The following is a 25,398-nucleotide window of genomic DNA, read 5'->3' as shown; positions in this document are numbered from 1 at the left end:
TATGTACAAAATAATGAAAGGAATCAATTGGTGTAAAGAAAACATACAGTTGTTTTTAAGAAAAAATATGGAATTGTTTATTGCAAATTACATATTTTTTCTTAGAAACAACTATGTGTTTTCTTTACACCAATTGATTCCTCTCATTAATTTGTACATAAAAGTATGAAGGTAAGATAATCGAAAAATGAATGGTTTACTAGATATTTTATGGTTTATGTAAAATTAAGAAATTATTTCAACCCTCATAACTCGCAAAGTACTTAATAAAAATGAACATTATTATAGTGTTTTGGAAAGCTCTTGAATTAAGCTATAAGAATATGCAATCAAATGTAGGGGGTGTCATTTAAAAAAGTCAATGTGACCTTGACCTGACCTTGACGACGCCATCCAAGGTCAAACTGATAGAATCAGTATATAGATCTTCTTAAACCCTACAACTTTTGTTGGAAACACTTTTCTGTAAAACGTATATTTTCCGAGATATTTAGGGGTTTCCACACTTTTGGTAGATCCTGTATATATATATATATATATATATATATATATATATAAATGTATATATATATATATATATATATATGTATGCATTAGTGAGGTTTGTACTTCTTCGTTCGAGGAAAATGTTTACATATAATAGCAGCGCGTTTAACTTGGCGTCGTAATTAAAATAATGGCCCAATGCAAATTGCATGAGGCATTGCGTTATAATATTACTTCAGAGACGCTCCTCGCGCGTAACATCGTTGCATATTTTATTCAGGAGCATCCCTTCATACAGTAGTTGCCTCGGATGAAACGTTTCCCACAAAAGCCGATTTTAATATCCTTCATGATTGTATGCGTTGCGCTTGAATAGATTCCACTTTGCTATGACGAAATGCAAGAATAAAGAGAAACGTAATTTCCGATCGTACATGTGATATCGACATCTAACAGAAATCCTATTAAGAGTTACATCCAGTATCGCAACCATGTAAATCAATGATGCTATATATAATTGATCCTTCTATTCTTAGAATTGCGATAAATTGATAAATATATTAATTATTATTAAATACGCAAAAATATATAATATGTAATTTATATATGAAATATATAAATTATATTTTATTCAAAAGTAGGACGAGACGAACCATGATTTTCTTTAGAGAGAAAGAAATAAAGATATGACAAGTTCTCGGAAGAGAATTCGAATATAAGATATCATCTTCCGAACAACATTTGATTATTTTATATACAAGTTAATAAGTTACAAATGCAGAAAACAATCTTTCTCTTAAACAATTTCATGTTATGATATTGCAAACATGTAAATACAATTCTATTTGTAGCCGGATTTCCCGCCAGCGTCTCTCCGTGAATTTCTCGCAGAAAGAAAAGTAACAGCTGAAAATCACTCTTAATATACGTGATAATGTATGGCTTTTCGCGATTCGTTTTTAAGGTATTTACGTCGGATCACTCTCGCGATGTGACATGCTTTTTCGAGAAGGAAAGAATCGAAGGAGGATCGGATAAAGACAGGTAGCTCGATGTCGCGACTTCCAATTCACGATGTTTTATCAACGACCGCGTTATGATGCCGCCATATCTGCAGTAAAAGAAAATGACACGGAACATTTACGACTATTTACGATTTTCCGATGCATTACCGCGGACTATCCGCTTCGATCGGCAAAATGCCGTTGGCTGCTACTCTGCCCTGATACTCCGGGGACCGACGTATCCCTCTCATATCAGATATAACGTATCCTAAGGATATTCGTTATGTTTAAACGCGCATTTTTTATGTTCACTTTGCATCGCTATATTTCTCGTTTTCTCGTATGGCAAATGTCATACTGGATGAAGAGGTCTGGATCCCGTCTCTCTACCGTAATAAACCGCGTGTCTTCAGGGTGTATTCTTTAGTTTGCGGTAAAAATTGCAAAATTCCATCTTTATACTCGATCTTATTATAATAACATGTCGTTACATGAGATATCATTACGATGAAGATATTATTTTTTTATGGAAAAATAATAATATCTTATAAATAGCAGCAAGCAATTAATTCCAACAAATTATTGCAAGCCAAAATGACGTGAATAGAACTCACCACTGGTCACGTGGATCTGGCAAGGATCTGTGCACGGAGATGAGATCGCTGGCATATTGATTAAATGCATTATTGAGCCAGCCATCGTCCACCAGCTTTTTGGTCTGCACGGACATGTTGGTCGGTAGTATCACGGGCCTGCCCATCTCGCCAGGTGCAAGGGCGTCCGGATCTCGTGGCACAGCCAGTACTCCATCACCTATAGAATTTAGGATTATTAAAGAGATCGCTAATAAGAGAATATTAGTAAATAAATTGATTATAATGAAACAAACAAATCGTTTCCATCGAATTCGCTTTCGAATTAGTTGTAATTAAGTTACAAACGGTTTTATAAAGAAATGATTCTAATTACTATAGTGCTATAATTTATGCGGCTTTCATTGTTTAGCTAAAATTTTGTAAAATGTTTTATTTAAATTTATATTGATTTTTAAGAGAGACACACAATATTTATCATTATTCAAGCAACGTTTGAAAATTAATTTATCTTTTAATTTTTTTTATTTTTATAAGCAAATCTTTTTTCTATTTTTTTTCCTCTTTTCATTCAATTTATTCTTTTGAAAAGAACTTAGAATTAAGATTCTAGAATTAAAATTCTTGATTTTTTCTGATTAAACGATAGGAAAAATTAACATCGAATCAACATATTATCCTATTCATAAAAATATCTTATTATGTTGTAAAGATCAATAGATTGTATAAATGCGGATTTATGTGGCAAAGAAACCTTAGAGAGAACAAATTCTTAATTGAGATTAGAAAACCGTTACTTAATTACGAAAAATATTATACGCGCGTTTGATGAGAAGTAAATGGAGCGATGTAGCGAGTCATGCCAAACTAGTTGTTCCGTTCATATTTTCCCCGATTGCATTCCGGTCTAGTCTCAGCTAATCTCGTTTCACCTCTCGCTTTGTCCCAAGCGAGGCAAGCCCGGTGCTTAACGTCAACGTAAGGAGGAACGAGTCGGCGACGTCGGGTAGAAAAAGGGAATCGGAAATTGAATTTTCAGCACATCCGGCCGGGACATACCGTGCCAAGGTATACGCCTTCTAAGAGCTTTCTCGCATAAACTCCGGTTTTATTTGCCGGAGCCATATTGCCGCGGCATAGCGTTCCTAAAGCCGGGGGGGTAAGTACGCGATATGGTTGGCGCGCGCCCGATCCGCTCGGTCGCCCTCGCTCGCTTGTCCCGAAAATAATTTTATCCCGGTCGACAAAGTTGGGCCCCGGTGTGTACGATGCGGCAATAAAGAGAACGACAAATTGCTTTAGTGTCGCGACCCGGCCCGCCAAGTTCGACGGTGAAACTCGCGTCGTGTATCACGGCCGCCACCCCGTTCCAGCTACGCCAAACACGAGCTTTTCTTGGAAAAACGACCCCGCCGCAGTCTCTTTCATGCAAGATGAAGCGCGTCTCGTTCATTTTCCCCGACCCTCTCGCACGGAGGTATTTAAATTCATTAACACGTCGTTCCGCGCGCGCGCGCGCGCGAGTACGTGAACCTCCCTGGAAACGCGAGATCATAAGAGGCATCAGCAGCGAGACGTCTGGGTTCATCACTCAAGAGATTCTCGCTCACAGACAAGCGACCTTCCCGGTATATCGCGTTGCGCGCCAGCGTGAAACACCCACAATATCGCCGGGATGATCCATGTACTATGAGAGCCCTATTCGTACTTCGCGTCTGGCAATAAGGCGGGATGAACTATCAAGGGTTCCTTATTGCGCCCGTGGCGGCGCCGGGAGAGAAGCAACTTTCGTCTTTGGGAATTCTCCACAGTCGCATTCCCGCTCTATATTCTTCCTGCACGAGGTTTGCTTTTATTCCTAGGTCCAGTTAAATTTAATTAATTAATACGTATCGAAAAGTGCAAACCGATATAAGCGTTTCGAGCTAAAAGGAATTTTAAACAAAACGCGCGTAAAAATTAGAGTTTTTCTCAAAAGATAAATTAATCTTAAATCGACATATCTTTATATTTCAAATATTCTTCTTAAATTGTTTTCATAAATAAAGTTGTCAACAAGTACAGTGTCTTGTATAAAAATGTATTAATTACTTGGATAAAATTTATACAAATCTGTAACAAAACAATTTAAAAATAATATTTCTCTCCGAAAATATTTTAAAGTTGTTAAAATAAATAAAACTTTTCCATTTGAAATTCCTCATTAATATTGCGATAAATCGAATTGATTAATATTAGAAATAGATAAATCTGTAATGATTAATGCTTAAAAAACCATCTCGAAATGTCGAACACGTTGAGCCACAGGTGGCTCGCGAACTAACTTAACATTCTCGATATGATTCATGCACAGACCATACATTCCACAAGGAACATCTATCAGCTTATTAAGACCTAACTCGCACCTAATCCGCGAGGGGTGTCAGCCTATTAAGCCGTTTCCTAACAGACTTGATTCATGTAGCCATTTATAGTATATCTATACATTGACAAAAGATCTTCTTGAAATAAAGAATTATTAATATTACATACAATCTTTATGAAAATTTTTGAAAAAAAGAAATAGAAAGATTTTCAAAATAATTTTCATGCAGAAATATTATTTCAGAGAAATATTCTATGTTTCTCTGAAAAAAAAAATAAAAACGACGCACCTTTCACGTCAAATTTAAACAGATCAAAATAATAATTTTCACGCGAAAATAGTGTTTCACAATAAGAAAATTAAATGTGCTACATATAAATGTGTCTTTCGCGTTAAAAGATATTATTAATTTAATTTATTACGAACGTCCATTTAAATTTTGTAAAAATATTCCTTCAAAATTTCTTAATTTCCAAGATATTTTTGCGCAAAATTTAAGGTAAAAAAATTGATAAAAACTTCTTAATATATCTTTCTTTTTTATTATACATGTTTCTTAATGTTTTTCATTTTTATAGAGAAAAAAAAACCGAGTTAAATTTCAAGAAATTTAAAAATGTACTGAAAAAAAACCGAATAGTTTTCGTAAAATCAATATTTTTTACTTTTATTACATTTCCATTTTTTCATTAAAAATTGCAATAAAGAATGTATTGTTGTATGTATTGTTATTATTAATATTGTGTTAAGATATTGAATTAAATAGAGGTATATTATCTATAATATATTTTAAACATACGATTCGCGTGAAATGTCAACCTATTAAGCCGTCCTAACAGGATTTTGATTCATGTGACATTTACATTATACCTATATTACATTGACAAAAGATGAAATGAAGCTATTGATACATATATTAATATATATATTTTAAATGCACGATTCACACAACGTCAGCGGATTACCAACCATAAGTTTCCAATAAGAGCAAAATTACCAAAGGGGGCAATTTTAATAAAATTCCACGAGAATTCTCTGATTTTCAGATACAAGAGAGAAATCCTTATATTAATATTCTCCATATTTTCTTTTTCGGAAATAGATATTTTTTATTCTCGCAGAATCGAGAAAAATTAATATCATTTCCGATATTACAATTATTTCCTAATTAAAATTAATTCCGATAAATTGACGATAAACAAAAAGAATGAAGAGAAAGAGTAAGGAAAAAACACTGGTGCTTAAATTACCTTGCTCCGGTCCGGCCTGATCCTTGATCTTCGCCCTGTTGCTGAGCACGTTGCCGGGCGTCTCTTTTCTGAAGGGCGCCGCGGGCGGCACAAAGCCGTTCGCCGCTTGCTGCGGCGGCATCGCGACGCCCGACGGCGCCAACCCCTGAACGGCGGCCGCCCGATCCTCGGTGTAGAGCAGGAAACAGACGGTCACCCACACGGCGGTCGCCAACACCGCCACCTTCAGCCACAACGACCTTCTCCTGGGAAAGCCCATCTCCTATCGCCGCTGCTCCTCGATCCTCCCTTTGTGCGCCCGCTGCGATTACCGACACCCTCGTCCTGCGCCCTGCGATTATCGTGCTTCTCGTGCGGCCTCGAAATGTCGTGTTACCTCAGCAGCATCATCCTCTCGTCCTCTCCGCAATCTTCTTCCACCGACCGACTCGCCGAATGACGCCGAAAGGTCCAGATCAGTTTCTCCTTTCTACGCGATCGAGGACGCTAATTAAACGTCTGAGTGGAGGGAGAAGATCGATGTGGGAAACGGCGCTTCCCTTTCACGAGTAATCGCGCTAGAAATCTTCGCGGATACGTCCTCTTCTCCTCGGCGAACAATATTTTATACTATAAGTTCGGATAAATTCTCACTGACGTGTAATATCTCCCGTAACCATCTGTGAGCGTATATGCGTCACATCGTCCGTTTCGATAAAATTATTATCTAAAGTTGATGCCTCGATATCGTAACCATGTATTTCACGCGAGAGATGTGATAAAATATATCGATAAATTATACGCATTTAATTTTGTAGTAGTTTGAGATATATAACGTTGCAGGCATTCGCCGACTTTTATAATCTGATACGTTTTCTGATTCGATATGTGTCACATTTATTTTCGTCGTTTGCTTCCAACACAGAACGTCGTAAAAATTTGTATATTAATACGGATTATAGCATTCGCAGACTGGATATGATTACAGTCTTTTCAATAATAATCCACATATGTATCGATGCGATATGTATATTTCCAGGTTGAATGTTTTCATCACCGCATTTTATATCTGTAAATCATAAAGTGATAATCGATATTAGGAAGATAAATATAGTCGAATAATATATATATAATATATAATATAAAGAAGACTACAATTAAATAAAATTAAAAATATCCGAATAACAAGAAAGCTGCATTTATTTATTTAAATTTATTTATTTAAAATTATCTCTTAGAAATATTTAATGAAATTTATTTAATCATTTAATAAATTCAAAATATTTTAGGATAATAAACATATACACACACTACATGCACTCTCTGTTATGTCACGTATTAATATTTAATCCCTTACAATTTACGGTAATAAATTTCATAATGAGTTTAACTAACTTATAAATAAGTATTTTAATTAAATATCTAAGTAATATTAGAATCTAATATTAGAATCTAATATCTAAATAATATTAGAATCGTTATAAAATTATTATTTGAATAGCGATTTTCGACATATTGGTTAACATCATGAACGGAATACAAGTTTTGCTTTCACAATTATCGACTTTTTAAATTTTCAAAATAAGAAACTTTCACAATTGACACGATAACAAGTATCTGCAATATATTTCGCATTCTTATTCAGTGATCAGTCTAACAGACTTGGTTCAAGCAATTTACTAAATCCAGCGTCTCCAATAAAATAAAGATTATCCGATATTAATTATCGATTATAATTATTGATGCGATATTAAGTAAATGAATAAATAAAAGTATTTTTGTTTACAACAAGTGGAAATAAAAATGTGACAGCTCTCGTGTTTTTTTTAATTACAAATATAATCTTTACATCTTTGAAATACGTCTTACAATTTACTTATCTCGCCAGACGGTGTTATATGATAAGAGATAATCTGAAAATACGATCGACTTGAGAATTTCTCAATTAAGAGAATGATCGTAAAGTTGCGCGCTCGTTAAACGATCTATAATCCAGAGTTCAACGTGTGTATATAAAATATGTTCTTGCGAGTAACCCGGCACCAAGTAATTGGAAAATACGCGCGTCTCGGGGCCTTATTAACTTTGTATTAAATTAGGAAATTAGGAACTTTCGGCCACACGACAGCATATTTGTCAACGACATTAAGACGTATATAGATGTAATTGACGATATCGATATCTTAGATATCCGAAAGACTCCATCAGACGCTATCAGACAGACGGTACTTCGTCGTGGAAATAAATATCGCAGAGAGAAATGAATTGTCGCGAATAAATTAAATTGAATCGCGATAAGATCGATGGACGATTATCCGCCATTTTCATCGGACCTATTACGAAACGAGATAATCATACTTCCGACGTGGCGAGTGCGATTGGGCACAGATAAGTGGACGTGCGACCATTGCATTATGCTCAATGCATCGCCCCATGGAAAAGTTGGCCGTCGTCGCGTGCACGCAATCTCGCAGATTGTGCAAAGTTGCTCGTATCTGCTCGTATCGGGAAATCGAGGGTTGCATTCGAAAGAACCGGAGATTGCTGGCATAACGATGAAAAGGCCCCTCGAAAGATTCGAGACGGGAGAGACGCGAGAAAAGCACCCCCGCGAAGGAGAGGAGCGAGTAAAGCACCCTCGCTCGCGCTCCTTTCAGCCGCCCTCGCCGAGACATTTCACTATTCATAGGCGGAGAAAGACGTGGTACATGCACGTTTTACCGTTTCGCGTTTCAACCGTAACCGTATCGCGAGGACGTTTTATCGGATCGATCGGAGCGATGCATCGAGACGGATGTCATGACAGGAGAAGTGCAGTTAAGCCAGCTTTTTACATATCGGGAGATTGAATATCCTGATGTTCGCCAAATTGCATCTGTATCATTGTTTTACGCATAACATCGCTCGCGACGAAAGAAGAAAACGTAAGCTTGATTCAATATAATCACACACGTAATCAATAAATATAAATATAAATATAAATGTAAATAAAAAAAAATTCGTTTTTAAATTTTGATGGAATTTTTCGTATCGACAGAATAAAATTGTGCGCTTCGAGGTAAGATTGAGGGGCGAAAACACATCCCGAAGGTTAGGTAGTAATTTAACTTTTCGTAAGCAAAGATCAGAATTGAGAGATCTCCGAAGAACAATCTCGCTGAGAAACCTTCGACGGTACAATATAAGAGAACTCTGCGGATTATACTATCTTTCTGAGAGGGGCCTTCCATTTCCAACGAGTCGAGAGAACGTTGTCTCGAGTAGACACGTGTACGAAAGCATTGTGCGCGCTGGAGAAACGTTAGTGCGAAAGTAGTCTGGCTCTCTGGCTTTGCTAGAACGTACGTGGCGAAGTGGCATGGTCGCTTTTTAGTGGTCGTTACTATCGGGGACACTTTTCCGTAAAAGAGTTTACTGCTCTCCTCGTCTCTAAAATACCGGTCGATGTATCGTTCTGAAAAACCTCCTTTTTCCTCTCCTTTATGATCCTTTACGATCCGGCAGTAAATATACTGTAAGTAGCATAAGTGTGGCATCTCCCGTCGCGGCAGTAGAAAAAGGTAAGAGTCGGAGATGCGATATATTTTGTCGTGGAATGAACCGTATCCCAGGATCTCAAAAAAAAAGTCATTTGGCGAACGCCGAAAGTAAGAGATTGTTGGATTAAAGTTAAACGCGTAACAGAGAGTAAACTACACAACTAGAACGACAAAAAGAAACAATCGCGATGTAAAAATAATGTATAAGGTTTTGCAGAAAGCACAAATTTAATTTACTGTGGAGTTTTGAAAAGAAAAAGCTACAATATTGTAACGAGAAATTAAATGAAGTCTTGAAGCAAAACGTTAAAAGAGGAAAAATAATATTGTACCGTGTGTTGCTCAAAATTGAAATATTTTTCAGACTAAAAAATAGGCTTCTTGTTTTCTTTTCTAGATTCATACTGTATCGTTTTTATCAAATGTATCGCTTTTTGTACAAATATCGCAGGGCACAAACATATAATATCCCACCAAAATAAAAAATGTCTCCTCTTTCGTAAACGCATTTTTTCGTATATACGATATAAGAGAGTTAGATGAGAGATTAGTGAGTGAAATGTGTTTACCTTGTAATCGGGGGTGTCGAGACGATGTCAGATGGCTAAACGAAGTAGAAGAGAAAGAGTGTATTCATCGTTTGTAAGAGCCTGCTTTCGTAAATTTTGCCGCAAGCGCCATCGCCCTTTCGTGTTAAACCAAGTTACACCGAGCTGGTGCTCAGGTTAACATCGAGCTCGCGTGTCACTGTTTATTTGGGTTAGGTTCTATTTTCGCTACGGGTCTACCACCGACATGAAACGAGAGCACAATGGCTGTATTCTTTGTCCGTCGTTAAATGAATCGCTTAGAGGATAGAAAGGCGAGAAACGTCGGAGAAATGTTGGAGGAAAGGGGTGCCAATCACGTTCGATAATATCGACAGGACATACACGACGTGACGAGATCAAACTGACGACAGTATTAGATAGTTAGGCACAATGATAAGCTTCTTTTTCACTCGAGTCACCTCGAGTCCCCCTCCTCATCCCTCGAGTTACCTCGAGTCCCCCTCCTCATCCCTCGATTCACCTTCGAGTCTTTTTATCCAAACATACTTTTTTCCCTCTCAGCGAAATAATATTTCCTTGCCCTTTTTACACGCCTAACGTTATTTTTTCTTCCTTTATTTCGTTTCTCTAGCAATTTACTAATAATAATAATGAGTTCGCGTTCTCTCAAAGATAAACATATCGAATAATTTATCAGAGTTCAAGTCCTATACAGAATTGTTTGCCGAATAATATCCCCGACAGCCCATCGCGAAATGCGAATTCGATTAATCAAATATCGGCCGTTAATGGCGGCATAATAATGGAATTTTGGATCCTCGCTAAAAGCATTTAAATGCATTCTAAAATTTCCTCTTTCGGCGCGAGTTGAGGTGGATAAAATCGACAATTTTTCAGGCTCGTAAAAATATAAAAAAAAACCGCGTTATTTTCGCGCTGACAAACTTCGGAGCATGCGACATCTTTAAATATTTCTCTATGCGCTCGAGAGAAAAATGAGAAGGAGAGTCGAGAGACGCGGACACGTGAGACACGGGCACAAGCAAGGATATTCGCGGACAACGGAGAATATGGATAGACAACAGAAACCGGCATTCTAGTTCGCCATGCGTCGTGGACTAGGAAAATAAGTCGACCGAAATCCCTCGCGGCGATATCGTGCGAGCTCGGGATATACAAGGGAAAAGAATCACGGGAAGGATTTCAAATCTGCATGAGTCCTCAAACCGATTCCTGTATCCGGAATAAGAGAAATCGAACGAATTGGAAGAGAGAGATATATCTCAGGTACAGCTTTTGGGCGTTATTCAGTCATATCCATTTATCTGGTCTATTTACATTTATTTGGAACACGCACGAAGTGAACAACCCCTAATAAAGATGTATCATTGCAAATGATAATTACATTAATTATTACGCTATTTTTGACAAGCAAGGAGCATATTTATATTGCTAGTGGTAGCAATTATATTAAAATGTTTTAAAAACTTAGCGCAAAAGCGTATTCTGGTATAATTAAATAACCAAACGAGAAAAATCTTGTCTCCTCTCTGTTTAACTAACCTATTAATAGCGTTAAATTAATCCACATTGTGCGCAGAAATATATCTCGTGAATGGGAACGGCTATTTAAAACGTTATCGTGTCTGAAGGCGACACTTTAATTAAATGATAAACTTGATAATTTAACGTTCCAATTTTTCCAAGCATCCAGCCAGATTTAAATGTCTAAAATCACGTTGATTTACAAATACAGAATTAACGTTCATGGTTAAAATTTCGTTAAAGCGAAAATTTGAAATTCCGTTCCGCGCCGCTTAGCGATGGAAATTTGCATGAACGTTACCGCCGTTATACATCCTTAAGATGCATCACTTCATATATTATGCAAAACTCAGTGTAGGATCTGCTTGCACGTCTCGCCGCACGGCGAAAGGAACATATTCGACGGCGAAGAAATTTTCCGAGCTCGACGGTGCACGAAATTGCGTCGCCGGAAACGACCACGTGTCGCGATCTGATAATCAGGAAAATAATTGCGCCGTATCACGGATCACCTTTGCGAGCTTTCAATCATCAAAAGAAAGAACAATATTCTTTCATTACTTGCGAAAAAAAGTTACATCGTTATAAAAACACAATGTTTTGCGAAACAATATAATAAAACTCGTAGAGTGTTGCACACATTTACGTGTTTTCTGAATGTAACAAATAATTGGAAAAATTATTGAAGAACACTAGACGAAAAAAATAACAGGTACAAATGGAATATTGTTTTTGTAGCCATCAATCCTTTATTAATAGTTGAAGAAAAACGCTATGAATGCGCAAGTCATGCGTATTATTAAAATAATTATTAAAATAATTATTAAAATAATTATTAAAATAATTATTAAAATAAAATGTTCTAAAATGTTTTACAACATTTTATTTTAATAATTAACACAGAGATTAGAGTGAAAAAATATATTACTATCAATTCTTATTTTTTCTAATGGTGGCATAAAAAAATTTCACAAATATTTTCAAGTAAAACGTTACAGTTCCAGATTACTAGCTGCTAATGAAGAGATAAAATGCACTTGTCTCTAATCTATGTATCTCATCGTAAAAGGCAAGTTTTTTTTTTCATTTAATCGCGTTGTGACATACATACACCATAAGACGATGGCGTAAAAAGTACCGGTGAATAGACCTGATAACGCATGAATTGCATAAGCGTGAGAGCGCGCGTCACACGTGTCATATGTAGTATTATAGGACTATGCGAACTGGTACCAAAGCACGGTAATCTTAAGGAAATGTGCACATTAACCCCTTCCTGCTTTTCTTGCTGTACCACTATCTCGACAATGGAGAATGTTGGAGCAATAAAGAGTTAACACGGTAACCGCTAATGGAGTAATGGACGTTTCGGGCGTGCAGATTGGACTTCCGCCAAACGAGCACATTCTTTGGGGAGAAAAGGGGAGGGGGGGAGAGGGGAATATTGTCCGATACCATCCTCCTAGTTTGCTCCATCTTTCGTGCCGATTTGCGGCTGCCTTTTCCTTTCTCGAATCGTCGCGTTACGAGTGGAAATCTCGGCGATCTTATAAAGTAGTACATCATTAAAATAATATCCTCAATAAAGAAAATAGACACGGAATCTACCGCGCGCAACTAAATGCCGTATAATCTATACGCTTTAGTGACGGATGCTGATTTGCGAAAGGATATATGATTATGATTTTAAAATTATGATTCGATAAAGAGCGAACACATGTGCGTGACTATGATTGATTCGCTTTTAAACCGGCAAATTAATATTAAACTGTGAAATTCTACCTACGATACACAAAGAACTTGGTACGATTTATAATACCGTAGTATTTCGAAACTATTTTTCAGTTGTTTTTCTTCATTTCTAACTGGACTTGAAAAGGAAGGAAAACATCAGTTGAATTAAGGTCGAAAATTAATCGACGTTGATAAGCCGACCATTAATAATTCAACGATCAAACAATTCATGGGGAAATATTAACGTATGAAAAATTTGCGCGGCAAGCTAATCGAGCTTTGCTAATTGTTATTTCATTTAAACGAAGCGAAATAACTCGTGCTGCTACCCCCAGACCATGTTTGATTTCATGACAAATGATCGCTTACCACGAGCGAATATCCTTCGATTTCGATACCCATACATCACTTGAGCGAAGCAGGTTTTGGGCGCGATGCGTGAGGAGTCACGCGTGCCTATTTCGTCGGGTCAGAGGTCACGAGGCCATCAGAGGCCGCAAGAAATCATTACGTGACTCGGGACCCTTATGAACCTGTCGACGCGCTATCGTAATTCCGTGCTAATGGCGGTCGGGGAAAAAGTGCTAACGATTTTTCAGTCCACCGGGACGCCTCGTGGTCGCCTTACAACCGATTATGAGGAATCGTGGCCTGGATTTCCGCGATCGATCGTCCATAAGTTCAGGAGTAATGTCCGAACATGCTTAGACTTGTATGCTTTAAATTTTATTGCAATTAAAATTCAGGCGATAATATTTTATTAATTATCGCGTTTCTCTTTTTTCTAGATGTCCACCGTTTATTATCGATGTGATTAGGACAAGTTTCAAATGATACTCAAATTCAAAGGTTCGTTGGAAACAATGTAATCGACCAAAACTAGCCAAAAATTTTTTTATTTATTTGTTGACGTTTCGACCATCGTTTTTATCTCTCGATTTCAAATTTAGTAGGGCGTAATGATCTTACAAATGTGACTTGCCGAGTTCGCTAAACTATGATTTATATCTATTATTTGATCTCTTATATATTTGAAAAGGACCACAACCATATGATCGAAATGTCGTGACAAATAAACAAAAATTAGCTAGTTTTGATCGATTACATTATTTCCAACGAACCTTTGATTAATTGACTAGATATTAAGATAGTTTATAAATTTGATAGTAAATTGTTGATGAAAGAATAAAAGATTCTCTTGCAGAGAAAAGTATACATGCATTGTTCTCCTCCCTTCTCGATTATAATATAATACAAACTTGAGGGATCTCTCATACTTGGTACGTAAAAGAAAATATAGCCTTCGGAAAAGCAGAAAATCGATAGGTAGCGTCTCGGCGATGAATTTCGCGGTTCGATGGAAATTCAGTTCGACTCTGTCGAGCGCGACGCTCCCGCGCGGCTAATCAAATTCTCGCCCGTGGGACGATTCGCGCTCGATTTCACAGGACCGGAGCACCTCGAGGCCGATACTAATTAATTTTCATCGAATTAACGCCGATGCTCGACGAGTCGCGCGCACAAACGCCAAAGGAAACCGCTGCCGGTGAGAGGTCGCAGCGCGCTTTGCGGAATCGCGAGCGATTCAGACACCGTGAGAGAGACGCGTCCTGTATTTATTGGCACGCTGCAATTAATGGCGCGCACGGTGTGTGCAGAACGACGGCATTCTACGCCGCGATTCTACGTGGAATGTTTATGAATGAGGGAATCGATACGCGGTTCGCGAGGCATGCGTCGTAAATCAAGAGGCACGCGAATTCAACGCGCGCGCGATATGCGTCTCTCGACGGGATACGAGCGTTTTACGCTCGACGAGAGGCGGAGATTGAGGAACGATGGGTCTCGATGGGTCATTAACATCTCCGCGAGACGCCAAGTTTCTCGGGAGAAGAGATCGAAGAAGCGAGATCGTTCCCCTCTTCGAGAACTGTCATTGAATATCCATGCTGACGGACGCCAGCAAAAGGAGAATGAACGTAGGAGGAGAACGTTCGATATCATCGAGAGAAATTGTCACTTTTTCCGAAAAGAGAAACTCCAAGGATGCCGCTGCCAGCGAAGGATATCAGCTTCGATTGACACTTTGCGCGACGTGCCTCGCCGAATCCGGGGACCGAAATAGACGAGACGGTTCTGCGGCCCGCAATATTATTCCCGTATTCTTTTCTCATTTTTCCGCCGAGGAAATTTCGCGTCAGTCACGGAGCGATCGTTTCCCGAATCGCTCGCGAGATCGAATGAGAAACGGATATCAATCGAGTCGCGTACATTCGCGCAAAGTGGCTCGAGCTCGAGAAGCAAGTCCGTTTGATTACCAGCGAGACCGGAGTAACAGACGTGATTCGAAGACGACATCGGAGCGAACATCGCGTCCACGTTTCATTGCGGTGGACCATTCGACGTTCCTCGTCGTTAGATTTATGTACATGCGCATGTAACTATAGTGTGTGCGGTCAAACGATTGACGTGGAAATATGGCGTTTACACAGCTGCCATGCACGCGGGATAAAGCGCCTTTTAATTAACGCGCATAGATCAGTGTCTCGTATAGAGACAGGTGCGCTTTGCATCAGGTCCGTTCTGATATCAGCGGTACCGACATTATTCTCATATCACGCGTGTCACGTACGAAAATAAAGTGGTTCCCTGCAATGGCTAGAGTCAGGTTAATCATTTTCGATGCCAAAAAAGTGTCGTTGAAATTTAAGGGTGTTTTGTATCCATTTTCAAAATATTGAGAATTCAATGAAAATTGTACAGAATGTCCTTACATATGTTTAGAATCTTTAGTACAGTTTTTTTAATCGATTCACTAAAGCGTTCGCAAGTTGTAAGGATTTTAATTTGCACCGAATTAACATGTGTTCTTATGGGAAATGTGTAATCACGTCGATTCAAATGACAAAAACACATGGAAATAATATTCAGAATTTGTTTAAAATTTGCTAAAGTTTAGATACAGAGGAAATATTTGGTCAAATAATATTAAAAGTGAATCATTCGATTAACAAAATTCGGAATATTTCAGTAAAAACTAAAAACGCAATAAATATTAAAAAATACATCTCTGCACTGTAGCTAAGACCAAATTGTAATATTCCACACAATTTCTCATACTCAAAATACACCAAAAGTGGATATTCATCAATATTGATTTTCAGTTACTTTTTGCTGGAATTGTACATACAAAACATCCTTAAAAAAAAAGAAAAGAAATTAAATCGCACCTCTTTTGTATCTTTAAATTTATATCACATTGACATTAAAATTCTGTCAAATACTCAGATTGTATTATGCTCTATTGAATGTTCAGATTTCAAATCAAGATCAAATTGTAATATTCTACACAATTTCTTACTCAAAATACACAAAAGTGAATATTTTCATCAATATTGATTTTCAGCTACTTTTTGCTAAAATTCTACATACAAAACATCCTTAAAAAAAAAGAAATTAAATCGCATCTCTTTTGTATCTTTAAATTTATCACATTGGCATTAAAATTCTGTCAAATACTCTTGTATTATCCTCTACCTCTGTTCAGATTTCGACTTCAGAAATTCACTGACAATGAGTAGCCATTTAAAACTCTTGTACGTGAAAACAGCTCGGAACCGTAGCGTTAAAAGCCGCGATTGCGAGTATGCAGGTTCTCTAAAACGCCAGCAGAGTATACAGTCCGATTTTCCGCGGAAAAGGAAACGCTCGGCGCAGCCCGGTCACGTCTCCCCGAAAATACACGTCGACCCGGTGCAGTCGGTGAGCCCGAATTTGCACCGCGTTCGAGAGTTCTCAACTGTGCTCGTCCCGGCCAAATGTTCCGCTCGTGGTTCTTGTAACCGAGTGACCCACACACCCTGTGACGAGTTGCGGTTCGCGAAAACGCGCGCGCGAATCACGACGTTCCGTTGAGCAAACTCAAGTAAACTGGAGCAGGACGAAGGACCGGAGAGGATTTCGAGTCGTCGCGCGAATCACGGCGAGCTCCCTTTGCGAGACCCTACGTTCCAGATGAAATATTGTGGCGGCAGCATCGAGATATATACCCTAATGCCGCGCTGGTGGAATTAGAAATGGAATAAATTTAGAGCGCACACGGTCGCTCATGTGGCGCACGCACATGTTTTATTCGCCGAGTCACGGACCATCATCGGGATCGTCGAAATTGGTTTACGCACCTTGCCAATGCGTCACGGCGGAATATCGAATCGCGGAGCGAAGCGCGAAATCAAAGACGAATTGAATTATTCACATGTGGAGTGTAACGAAATAAAGTTGGCGGAAAAAAGAGACAATTTTTCGTAAAAATAACTCGGCGCAAGTGCCAAGAGTAAATATTTCCCCGTGCATTGTCTGGGCAATTTTTTGCATTAGAGGCTTCGTCGCTTTGTCTCATCTTCGTGCGCGGATGAGGAGAGTGTAAGCTGGAAAAATGCAGTACACGTGGTGGTGCTGTTATGTCAAGATTGCATTCCCGACAGGGCGTTATACACGCGTCTTTCCGCTCTGATACGCGCGTCCGCGCGACCATTGTTACCCTGACGTTCTGCGAGGGAGTGGAAAAACGAGGAGAGCGAAGAATCTGCTGTTTACATACGGGGAGGGATGAGCGAGTGGAGGGAGGCGGGGGAGGGTGTGTGTCGGGTAGATTCCATAGCGCGGTACCCTCGGGCAATACGCTGTAATTCCGCAACGCGCCTGTCAGATCCGCATGACTTAACGTACACAGAAGGCACGACGATGCTGCAGAGATGACTTTATACGAGTCAAACGAGAAACGGAGATCGCTCGTGTCGTCGAACGGAAAAGAAAGCGTTAAATCGAGAAAATTGCGCAAATATATATACGTCAATCAATGTAATATTTGTCCTGCAACTAGAAAAATATACATTTTAACAGGTCTCACATACGTGCATCATAAAATTTCATCATCTTGATGGACATGTTTTTGTTCCTCGCATATTCATCTATCTCCTCTAATTTTCTGTCCTTTTTCGTTTAAGTTATCCGCTCTACAATTTCCGAGCTTTTAACAGAATTTAAATCTTTCTATTAATATATTATCATCTCTCCTGTTCTTTCGCACGTTTTTCTTCGAGAAGATTAATAATTTAAATGCGACCGCACACATGCATACTGCTCATTAAATTTTAATATGCACAAAAAATTGAGAAGCTTCTATCAGTAGTTTAACATCAGTAATGTATTTAAGCTTATTAAAAATATCGCATTAATAAATTGGAATCCAGCATAGTGATCTCATTTTGCTGATTTAACAAAATGAATTACGCTCGCATTAAAGTTAAAAGTGATACCAGTCATTTTTTTAGAGCAAAGATATGAGAGGAAAGCGACGATGTATAATTTAGATAGCTAAAACTCAATTTGCATCATCTATAAAACGGTTTTTTCCCTTTTTCGGCTGAGATATTGACAGGCCGCGCATAATGTCGACAGTGAAGGTAATAATCTTTTACAAACAAAAATCTCATCTAGTTTTTTATATAGTTTAGTTCGCGAAAAAATCACTAGAAAAATCTGACATCGTGCTACAAGTTCGCGCAACCGTACGTGTTTGCACAAAGGTAAACACAATCAGCTTCTAACAACGTTAGATTGCGGAACAGCTGGTATATAGATTCTATAAATAAAATGTTTCAGAGAGAGATGAATTCTTAAAATCAATTAATTAAAAATACAGTTTACTCAATCATATCAGATCATTTGTGAAACATTTCTGTAATTTGAAAAATATTTAATAATTGTTTTAAAAACACTTGATAGATGAAGCTCCAACAATTTTAATATCAGAATCTAAAGAAATAATATCAACATTCGAGTTAAAATGAAACAATCTATATTAATTAAGCGGGCGCGACAGAAAGAGAAGACAATAGTCTGATCTTTGCATATCGAAGATCTTGGAATTAAGGATTACCTCGATTTTAGGAAACGTAAGAAAGAGCAGGCGACAAAAGAAGAACGATAGTAGTAGACAAAACGAGTGATCTTTTTGTCGGGAAACGACTTACAGCCCGCTAGTCACATTGTAGGATTCTGTAGTCTTCTAGAGTTTGTGTAGGGTCTGGTATCTGCATGATAGCACGGAAACCATTTACAAGATGAGAAAAAGGAAGGAAAAACAAGAAAGACAAAAAATATAATCTTCGGGAAAGAATTGTATCCTTTAGATTATTTTAATTGTCTTTCCAAAAAGATGCCACAAGATTGCAAAAACTGTTTAAATAAATAATTATAATTCCATAACCTTTTGATTAAATGCTAACTAAATAATATTTACGCATTGGAAGGTCTTGCATTGATGGAAAAGCAATTTATTATATCGACGATATAAAAGAAAAAAGGAGAAGATAAGGAAAATTAAAATACTTTAAAGTCTAACACGAAATAATTTTGCCAGAGTCCAATTAAATTTTAGAAACAATTCGCGTTTAATTATATCAATACCATTTCCCGTGTAGAAAATTTACAGAAATTTCTTCCGATATTACTTAAATATTAAACAGGCTCTTTATGAACGATGCAATAATGCTTAAAAAATTAATCGCGCAATTCCTGACAAAAAAAAATGCGACAAAGAGGCGGAAGAAGAAGGTAGATGCCTTTCACCCTGTCGCGTTGCATCACGCCATCGTTCATTTTTCCGCGAGGGAAGCGAAAAGAGGCCAAGGATAATTAATTAATCCGGATGAAGGTACACCCCCAAGAACTTCCGTCTCGTCCTACGCTCTTTATTACCCGTGCGAAACAATGGTGTAGCGAATGTTCCCTCGAGGGCTTCGAGAAATATTCGGGCGATTCCTCGGAAAACGCGAACGTAGCACACGCGCCGTTAGTCGTGAATTTGCAAGGAGTTCGAAAAGTTTTTAAATAAACACGAGGAATACTGCGGCAAGAAAACGGCAGCAGTTAATAGAACTTTTCCATTTCCGTCTCTCGCCGTTCGTCTGCGGGAGTCGAGCTCGCGACTTTGCTGTTCGTACATCTCGTAAAAACTCTCGAAACCTCCCGGACGATCTCGACGAGAAACGATTTGCTGTTGAATAAACCCTTAATTATGGTGTAAGAAGTGTCATCTACAAGCTGTTAATTTCTGTCCGCCTTCGTTGTCATCGTGTAACGATAAAATTATTCCTTCTATATTTTTTAATCATGACGTAAAATTACTTTTAAAATACTACGTAAAATTATTTTTAGAATATCTTGAAATTGCTTATAAATTATTATTAATTTACGAAAAGAATAGAAATAAAAACATTGTTTATTTATCTCTATTATATTGTCTCTTCTGAGTTTAAATTCATTTACAGAATATATCTCATGTATATTTTATTATGTCGTCAACTTATTTCATGACCTCAATCACTGACTTCTATTTTGGATACACAGTTTATCGATTTATTTCTTTCTTTCGATTCTATTTATTCTAATTCTAGAATAAATTTAATGCGGTGCAATTAAACGAATTTTTACTAATAAGCGTCTCCCGATTAAATCTTCTCAAAACATCGTCGAAAATATTCGACCAATAGATGTAATTGATCATAGATGAAATTAAAGAGAATTAGAATCGCTTCCATCAAAAGAAATTTAATAACGTTGTAAATGAAAAAATGTCTCTTAAAAAAGGATGTAAACCTTTATTGGCATTTCGGAAAAACAATAAGATTTAATTAATATTTAAACAAGAAAATAAAACGAAAAATACTTAGAGGAGTTTAATTTTAAAGATATGAAACTTTCTTGCTAGAATTTTAAATATGCAACAACCAAAAATAAAATTGTATAATTAATTTTCTTATACGCTTTTCTTGGAATGAGATTTTAATGATCGAATACGCGGTTAAAATAACGAGCAAATAAATCTTGCATTCGAAAGTCGAAGTTTTTTAACGAGTTGACGCCGACACGTCTAAGCGAATTGCGCAGCAACCGACAAGATTACAATACATATGAGATTGCACTGCGATCAGCAGCATATGGAGCAGTAGAGATGTCCCGTACAAAATTTCAATCTTATCTTATCGACCGTGAGAACATTTCTCGTATTCTTTAACCATAATACAGTGAGAAAAAGTATCGCTCTTATGCGAGTGCTATGGCTGATAGCATATGACACACTCGAGATAAAAATAACGGTGAGATAACAGAGAAAGTACATCAAACATGAATTTATTTTCTCTGTACGTGTTATATAATCTGTATTCCATGTTTATTTAAAGCGTGTTTTTGTATATAACATGTTACATTTAATTAGAATTAAGTGATATTTAATTGCACTTGATTATTTAAACGTTTAATATCATTTAAATTGAATCGACTAAATAAATTAAACACGAACTCTCTTTTTTAGACGCAATAAAATATCCATTTAGCCCGCTGAGCATTCGGAAATCAATAATATAGAATATTTAAATAAGTTGGCGAATAGAATAAAATGCATGGAATATTTCTTAAAAGGACAGAAATAGAAGAGATAATACGTAAATTCACAGCGTCCTCATTTCTATTCTTTTCGAAAATTAATAATAATCTAAAGGCAATTTCAAAATACGCTAATTATAATTTCACGTCATAATTAAATCACCGAAATACAAAATCATTAAATTAAACAATAATCCAACAAATTAAACAATAATGATTATTGTTTAATTTATTTATATAAGAGCCTCCTTTGCTTTTATTACAAAATCATTATCCTTACACGATCACAAGAGAGTGGATTAACTAAAGCTTGCATTTCTTACGCCATAAATGTTCATTCGATGCATCGTTGTCGATGTATCATTCAATGTTGACACCGATCGGTTATTTCCACCCACACAGATGATTAACAACGCGACATCCACGCTCAGGCATTCCAAGCTTTCTCACGTGCAACTCACCTACGACAGTAACCTACACGTATTACTTCGCCGAGGATCATGCATAAGCGTTCACCGAATTACATCGGCATCCAATCAGAACTCCAGCGTAGCGGATGCGGCGAACTCAAACCCCGACCCGATCGATCTCGCAAGTTTCTCCAAGACCGTCAACTCCCGTCGAAACTTCAGGGAACTCGACGAGCGGAGCCGCGAACGGATTCCTCTCTGGAAGGCTCTTTCAACAGGTACTTCTCGCCTTTTTGCGTGCGAGATCATCTCGCGGATTACGACGGAATTGTGCCACGATGACACTCACGACGTAAAATGCCGTCGAATTGATTCGCTGGATCGATCGCACGTTACACTATGACTGATTCAAGTATCTCGATATCTCGTCAACGGAGAGAGGTCTTTATCTACGACATGCGATACGCTCGATAAAGTCCCGATAATGTGAAAAAATGCGCAATATGGAAGTCTGAAATTTTTAAAAAATTCCTCACGGCTCGTTTATTAATTATCGATATTGCGTCACAGTTAATAAAATGCGTACGTTGAACAGGCGACGAAATAACATTTACTTAATCATTATAATTTCTTATTAAATTCTTATTTAATTATCAGACATCAATAGTAGATCGATATCACTAGTAAGATGCAAAAAAAGTAGCAAATACATTCGCGAGAAACAGTTGGAGTCTCTATCAGTTCGCGCATAAAATTACTCAAGTTTTCGCCAAGTCGAGTCGAAATTTCGGAGCACCGTACGCGTTAACGTCCGTAGACGAGTTATTACGGTGAATAACATTATAGCGAGTTCGCCGAGTATTATTTCCATACGTAAGTACATATCTCGCATCTCCCGCGCTTCGCATACCGTAAGATATAATGATATTATTACGAGCTCCTCCAGGAGAGGGAGAGGCCGCGCGAATTAAAGTCGAACACGCGACGGAGTCATTCAAGCCGCGTTTCATCGACGAGAACAAACGTGCGCGATTACGCGTTTTTTTTATGACAATAGAATCGCCCACGCATGCACAATCTTCGTGGCACATGTACATACGCGGGATGGAGAAGAGCGTAGGAATTTCTGAATTATTGTTTGACGTTCTAATGGGATGTGCGCGGAGGTATTTAATTAAACGGGCATTATAATGAAGAGAGTAGGAGCGAGTTTATTGACGGCCGGAGCTGTTCGCTTCGTTCCTGACCGACGTTGCTGACCGTGTCGTGTCACTTTAACATTTTCCACGGGAAAGAGAATGTACGTTCGTTTGCATTACACTTGGCGGTAATGCCTCCGATGTATGTACCTACCCCTCTCCCTACACATCTCTATTCATAGGGATGCTTAACACGCAGGGTCGCCTCTCCTTCCCCTCTTCGTATATTGTACGTGCATAAAACGTCGTGCCTGAAATTAATGCGTCGGAACGCAGGGACTTGTTATGTTTTCGATGTCGAGACGCGGTCGAGATAACGGCCTCGATTAGCTTCATTAATAGATCTAATCGTTCTTAATGATCGCGCATAGAAATAGCACGTGAGAAATGACAAATGTATAAATAAGCGGTATTTTCTATTAATTTTCAAAATATTTTATATTAATAATCATATCTTTTATGGATGATGCAAAATATATGCCCTGGAGGTTTACGTATATCGACGTAAAATCTCGACGATGAAGCAAGAATTTATGTATTATCGCGATTCCGGATTAGAGAGATGTATACTAAGGTACATACACGTGCTTAATGTATGTGTGCGAGCGCAAACATTGCAGCTTTATGTAAACATTCACGGGACAAATTTGTCTTTTAATAAAACAGTTCTTGAAAATAAATAAATCATAATTCCCTCACATTCAAAACGCCTAAAAATATTGGGAAAATTGTTATTTTTTTAAATAATTAAAATATTTCAGTTAATTTGTATATATATTCTTAATAATATATAAAATCTTTTTTTTATCTACCTTTTTCAAATATACTAAATATGTTTTTTTTTGCATGTCTCTTGAAAAAAGATACGAGAATATAAATAATCACATAATTTATTTTTTTTTTCAAGTCCTGCTTCCATTTCATTCCAGCGCGTCTGATCTCTCGCTAGTGATAGACCCGAGGAAAAAGACAACGTATTCGCTGGTTGGGAGGCGCATGGTCGATAAGTGCGATTCGCAAATATTAGATATATCGCTTGCGTTTAGAGGCTCCCGGCAACAATTACTATGCTCTGTCGAGGTACGATCGACCCGTGCGTTTCCGCTGGATTAATTGCCCCTAAACGGGGGCCAGACTGGGGGCTACAGAGGTGGTTTGCGGGGTGAGCGAGCTTCGGGGCGCGATTAAATCACGCTCGTTAAATCGAAGCGGACGGCGCCGGTGCCGCAAAAATTGGTAGCTCGTTTATTCCGGTCGACCCTAAAATCGGCGCTATATGACCGGGGATGAGCGATGAAAAATTAATGAGCCCCACTGGTTGCCACAGTGGGCGCGAAAAAGAACGTGAAAGTGGCGGATGTCCACGGAAATGAACGGCGAACGACGACAGCGAGTACGATGCATCGGACCTTTTTCCCATGCTTTTTTTACGAATCCGACCGCGATGGGATTAAACGCAGCGAGTGCCGTCTGTCATTCGATCGGAATAAGTAAATTAAATCCGGCGCGAGAAATTTTCCACCGGCAGTCGACTTTCGGTATTCGACGCGTCTGCGACATGTGTATTAAAATGAACCCACGTATCGCGGCTCGTAGGAATTTTGCAACGTTCCGATGACATCAATTATAAATTCCGCGACACAAAGCTCCTCCTCCTCCTCTTGCATAATAAATTCATTTGAATTTCAATTCCTTCCTCTCTATCTCTTTGTCTCTCGTCGTATCTAGAAATAATTAATTTATAGCCGAACGCTCGGAATTTCGTTATATCATCCCAAGGAGCTTTCCATTCGTTTTCCGGAGAATTGGTATTTTTTGTCTCGCCGATGGCGGAACAAGTGAATAACTTTCGACTCGATTCCCGATGAAAGTGGCGAGCTCGATAACAAATTGGCAGACTTCGTCGCGGGATTCGCCCGATAGGAAATTTTTAATGAAAGTTACCGGGGAGGGATACGAAAGTTACGGGGGAGCCAACGAAGCGAGAAGAGTCCCCGGTAATCTCTGACATCTTGTTACAGCTTGGTGTAAGAAAAGCGGAGGAGAGAGAGAGACCGCGGCGCAACGCGATCCTCCTCGTTCAATTAAAGCGTCAGCGTCCGCGGAAAACTTTTATATGAATGGTTTTCATTACGTCGCGGACTTATTAAGGGCGTCTTCGCGCGAGGCATTAATATCCTCGTCGCAACGAGTTTTGTTATCAAGCGCGACCATTCATGCCGCGGTGGGGCACCAAAACACACCCACACAAACACGTTACTATTTTAACATCGGCAAACTTGGGACGAAAATCTG

The 25,398-nt window shown here is 38.2% G+C and overlaps 1 protein-coding gene across 4 annotated transcripts in view; it reads right to left on the bottom strand.

Moving 5' to 3' along the window:
* LOC105255483 (putative polypeptide N-acetylgalactosaminyltransferase 9) overlaps positions 1 to 25,398 on the bottom strand; it is a 195,327-nt gene that overhangs the window by 57,305 nt on the left and 112,624 nt on the right. For 3 of the 4 annotated variants that reach the window (XM_011264780.3, XM_011264782.3, XM_025407548.1), the window contains 2 exons: positions 5,699 to 6,746; positions 2,105 to 2,303 (listed from right to left, as the gene is read on the bottom strand). In XM_011264780.3, the coding sequence (XP_011263082.2) occupies positions 2,105 to 2,303; positions 5,699 to 5,957 (458 nt within the window). In that variant the 5' untranslated portion in view covers positions 5,958 to 6,746. Of the gene's footprint in view, positions 1 to 2,104; positions 2,304 to 5,698; positions 6,747 to 21,955; positions 22,279 to 25,398 lie in introns of those variants that run through there. The other variant, XM_011264781.3, reaches the window with a different exon arrangement.

This window comes from Camponotus floridanus, unplaced genomic scaffold, assembly GCF_003227725.1.
Source record: "Camponotus floridanus strain SB8 unplaced genomic scaffold, Cflo_v7.5 scaffold18, whole genome shotgun sequence".
Classification (NCBI taxonomy): domain Eukaryota; kingdom Metazoa; phylum Arthropoda; class Insecta; order Hymenoptera; family Formicidae; genus Camponotus; species Camponotus floridanus.
Note: the sequence above shows the minus strand (reverse complement) of the source record. Positions and strands in the feature narration are given on the sequence as shown.